Raw genomic sequence first — 4,930 nt, forward strand, 5'->3', positions numbered from 1 at the left:
GCCTGGCTAAGTGGTGCTTCACGAACGGCGGAAAACAATCATCAATTTGTTAATGAACGTGTTAATCCAGAGAGCATTTCAAATAATAACAGTAGCAGTGTCAGCACATGGGTCGGCATATCATAGGCACCAAAAGCAAGCGCACCTCTTTATAAGTTAGCTCAGCAACAGTATATTTCAAAATTATGCATCCTAAAATTATTACATTAGGAATGCTAAGAAAATTTTTGGAAACATTCTTGCTTGAAATGGTGCTAAGCATTAAAGCTGCTTTTTCTACTACTCCTATATTTGACTGGCTCACAGTAATTTACTAAGTGAGAAGTAACATCAGAATATCGAGCTTAGAGACTTAAAGATTTGTTTCTAAAAATGCATTTTTTAGGCTTTCGTTTTATGCTCCGGTTTTAAAGACTTACACTTCAGATCAAAATATTCAAAAATATGTCCCGCATAACATTTGAACGCTGCGCAAATACTAGTTAAGCTCGTTGGTGCGGTTCTGTGGGACTTGGATGGTGTGTTGATTTTACACACACTTAAGTCAGCACTGAGTATTATATCTCTACCAACCATTTAGGTGCAATTGGTGGTTCTCCTGCTACTGTACAAATCAACAAATCTGTATTGACTGGTGCTTGAAGAGCACTGTCTCATGTTCAGCTCTGTTATTAACCAGACTGTATTACGAAGGTAGAGCATTAAATGGCGTCTCCTCACCCCACAATAACGGCATTTGCTTGTCTTCCTGCGATTGCCCTAAACCCCAAATGTGTATCCTGATCGCTGAGGCAGTTTCTCGTTGTGGTTTCAGTAGTTGCCCTACTAGAATGGGAATTGAATATTGGCGGTGCGGATGTAAAATAGGTTAGTTGCTGGTACAAAACGTCATGGAATGAAGGTCATGTGGGTTAGTTCAGAAGTCTGTTTCAGAGATCCTCGTAAGTATCAACTGTAATTAGCACCGCGCTCTGCTTTAACAACTCCTTCTTGCATAGCGTGAGGTGAAATTGGTTGTCTGCCAAGTTGAGGATTGAGCGCTCTTCCCGTAGTCTGCGTGATTGTCAACCTTGATTAAAACGTTGCCTTTGCATTTGCTGAGACGCAGTACGAGTAGTGTGGGTATGCGCCAATTGAAATGTCAGCGAAGATTGTGCAAGAGCGTGTTATCTGTATAGAAACGAAGTGTTATTGACTTTGGGAAAGGGGGCGAGGTGATGAGGTGACAGCAGTAGTGGCAGCAGCAGCAGCGACAGCAGGAGCAGAGCCAGCCGAGTTAGGAGGTGTGGAGGAGGAGAGTGGAATGAGAGGCGTCTTGGGTTGGCTGTGGATTGCGTGAGAACGGAGGTGGAGGTGGTGGTGGTGTGCAGCAGCGGGTTGGTGGAGAGGTGGAAGAGACGGTGAAAGGTGAGCACCGCAAGTACATGTTGAAGGAGGCGATGAGAGTGATGGGTTGAGAGGTGAGTGTGGCGAAGGGTGACATGGAGGGCATTGCAGAGCAGTGTAGATCTGGTCTCGTGGTGAGTGAAGTGGTACGTGGATGACAATGCGTTCACCCATTTTGCATAGTGGCGATATGTTTCTCTTTTGTAGGATCTAACGCATGCTCAGTCTCAGTTTATATTAGCTGTGGATGTAACTCCTCGTTTGGCACACAGGTTAGTTGGGTTTGATACCGCCACAACGCGTGGTGTTTTTCAGTGTTCTAAGGTGAAGACGGGACAGGGTAAGAGGACTTGATGGTGGGGAGTGCGTTGTGGTTGTCGACCGCCCTTAGACATTTTGATTATCTCCAGCATGATGTGTGCTTATGTCTGAATAAAGGCGAAAATAATGCCAACCAACTGTTGACTCGTTGCTCATCAATCAAATTGACAGACGCCTAGACGTAGGTGTAAGCGAACGCGTTTGCGATGTCAGAATGCGGTTGTGCACACAATGTCAGCATCGAAGACGACGTTTCCTCGAGCCCTTATCCTTTTATTACACTGTTGGGTGGTCACCAAAGTTGACACCATTTTCTACGATGAACATTAAAATGTTGACCGAATTAGGTCTTAATGGGGGAAATTGGACTACATCTATCCAACCCTTGCTGGAGTCGCATTGGTGGTAAATCGGAAATGATGTAGCTTGCATGGGAGTTGGCGACACAACGGTCGCAGAATAATAACAGCTTAACGTTGTTTAGTCGCGGGATGACTTTTGTGGAAGATAGCAATCAGTGTTGGGTGGACGAGCGTAGGTGGTGACCCTCATCGTTAAGGGCGTCACGCAGTTGGGAGTTCTCGAAATCCTCACTTCCGTACACGTTGGAAGCGTCAAGATAGGCGCTGATCTGATTCAACTGTTCTCGATGCTGTGGTCGTCCTAGCAGGATAGACGTGAAACCGGAGCCACAGTTGGCAGAACTGCGGGCAAATCCGATGCATCGTTGGTGGATGCGTAGATCTCCAGGTGGTGTGAGAATGGGAAAGCAGGGTGGATCGTTGATACACGTCTCGCTGCAGCCGAGGCCATCGCTAAACGGCAAAAGCAAGCGCACCTCTTTATAAGTTAGCTCAGCAACAGTATATTTCAAAATTATGCATCCTAAAATTATTACATTAGGAATGCTAAGAAAATTTTTGGAAACATTCTTGCTTGAAATGGTGCTAAGCATTAAAGCTGCTTTTTCTACTACTCCTATATTTGACTGGCTCACAGTAATTTACTAAGTGAGAAGTAACATCAGAATATCGAGCTTAGAGACTTAAAGATTTGTTTCTAAAAATGCATTTTTTAGGCTTTCGTTTTATGCTCCGGTTTTAAAGACTTACACTTCAGATCAAAATATTCAAAAATATGTCCCGCATAACATTTGAACGCTGCGCAAATACTAGTTAAGCTCGTTGGTGCGGTTCTGTGGGACTTGGATGGTGTGTTGATTTTACACACACTTAAGTCAGCACTGAGTATTATATCTCTACCAACCATTTAGGTGCAATTGGTGGTTCTCCTGCTACTGTACAAATCAACAAATCTGTATTGACTGGTGCTTGAAGAGCACTGTCTCATGTTCAGCTCTGTTATTAACCAGACTGTATTACGAAGGTAGAGCATTAAATGGCGTCTCCTCACCCCACAATAACGGCATTTGCTTGTCTTCCTGCGATTGCCCTAAACCCCAAATGTGTATCCTGATCGCTGAGGCAGTTTCTCGTTGTGGTTTCAGTAGTTGCCCTACTAGAATGGGAATTGAATATTGGCGGTGCGGATGTAAAATAGGTTAGTTGCTGGTACAAAACGTCATGGAATGAAGGTCATGTGGGTTAGTTCAGAAGTCTGTTTCAGAGATCCTCGTAAGTATCAACTGTAATTAGCACCGCGCTCTGCTTTAACAACTCCTTCTTGCATAGCGTGAGGTGAAATTGGTTGTCTGCCAAGTTGAGGATTGAGCGCTCTTCCCGTAGTCTGCGTGATTGTCAACCTTGATTAAAACGTTGCCTTTGCATTTGCTGAGACGCAGTACGAGTAGTGTGGGTATGCGCCAATTGAAATGTCAGCGAAGATTGTGCAAGAGCGTGTTATCTGTATAGAAACGAAGTGTTATTGACTTTGGGAAAGGGGGCGAGGTGATGAGGTGACAGCAGTAGTGGCAGCAGCAGCAGCGACAGCAGGAGCAGAGCCAGCCGAGTTAGGAGGTGTGGAGGAGGAGAGTGGAATGAGAGGCGTCTTGGGTTGGCTGTGGATTGCGTGAGAACGGAGGTGGAGGTGGTGGTGGTGTGCAGCAGCGGGTTGGTGGAGAGGTGGAAGAGACGGTGAAAGGTGAGCACCGCAAGTACATGTTGAAGGAGGCGATGAGAGTGATGGGTTGAGAGGTGAGTGTGGCGAAGGGTGACATGGAGGGCATTGCAGAGCAGTGTAGATCTGGTCTCGTGGTGAGTGAAGTGGTACGTGGATGACAATGCGTTCACCCATTTTGCATAGTGGCGATATGTTTCTCTTTTGTAGGATCTAACGCATGCTCAGTCTCAGTTTATATTAGCTGTGGATGTAACTCCTCGTTTGGCACACAGGTTAGTTGGGTTTGATACCGCCACAACGCGTGGTGTTTTTCAGTGTTCTAAGGTGAAGACGGGACAGGGTAAGAGGACTTGATGGTGGGGAGTGCGTTGTGGTTGTCGACCGCCCTTAGACATTTTGATTATCTCCAGCATGATGTGTGCTTATGTCTGAATAAAGGCGAAAATAATGCCAACCAACTGTTGACTCGTTGCTCATCAATCAAATTGACAGACGCCTAGACGTAGGTGTAAGCGAACGCGTTTGCGATGTCAGAATGCGGTTGTGCACACAATGTCAGCATCGAAGACGACGTTTCCTCGAGCCCTTATCCTTTTATTACACTGTTGGGTGGTCACCAAAGTTGACACCATTTTCTACGATGAACATTAAAATGTTGACCGAATTAGGTCTTAATGGGGGAAATTGGACTACATCTATCCAACCCTTGCTGGAGTCGCATTGGTGGTAAATCGGAAATGATGTAGCTTGCATGGGAGTTGGCGACACAACGGTCGCAGAATAATAACAGCTTAACGTTGTTTAGTCGCGGGATGACTTTTGTGGAAGATAGCAATCAGTGTTGGGTGGACGAGCGTAGGTGGTGACCCTCATCGTTAAGGGCGTCACGCAGTTGGGAGTTCTCGAAATCCTCACTTCCGTACACGTTGGAAGCGTCAAGATAGGCGCTGATCTGATTCAACTGTTCTCGATGCTGTGGTCGTCCTAGCAGGATAGACGTGAAACCGGAGCCACAGTTGGCAGAACTGCGGGCAAATCCGATGCATCGTTGGTGGATGCGTAGATCTCCAGGTGGTGTGAGAATGGGAAAGCAGGGTGGATCGTTGATACACGTCTCGCTGCAGCCGAGGCCATCGCTAAACGG

At 46.1% G+C, this 4,930-nt stretch overlaps 2 protein-coding genes across 2 annotated transcripts; both read right to left on the minus strand. All coding sequences in view use genetic code 11, as the record gives it.

The window, feature by feature from the left end:
- Positions 1-1,188: 1,188 nt before the first annotated feature.
- EGR_04538 (hypothetical protein) lies at positions 1,189-1,560 on the minus strand (the record flags this gene model as incomplete). The annotated part of the gene is made up of 1 exon (XM_024493787.1): positions 1,189-1,560. One exon carries the CDS (start codon positions 1,558-1,560, stop codon positions 1,189-1,191), a length of 372 nt encoding a protein of 123 aa, XP_024351901.1.
- A 661-nt stretch (positions 1,561-2,221) lies between these two features.
- EGR_04539 (Peroxidasin) lies at positions 2,222-3,960 on the minus strand (the record flags this gene model as incomplete). Its single annotated transcript, XM_024493788.1, has 2 exons — positions 2,222-2,592; positions 3,597-3,960. 2 exons carry the CDS (start codon positions 3,958-3,960, stop codon positions 2,222-2,224), a joined length of 735 nt encoding a protein of 244 aa, XP_024351902.1.
- Positions 3,961-4,930: the final 970 nt, after the last annotated feature.

Source organism: Echinococcus granulosus (genome assembly GCF_000524195.1).
Source record: "Echinococcus granulosus chromosome Unknown EG_S00028, whole genome shotgun sequence".
Classification (NCBI taxonomy): Eukaryota; Metazoa; Platyhelminthes; class Cestoda; order Cyclophyllidea; family Taeniidae; genus Echinococcus; species Echinococcus granulosus.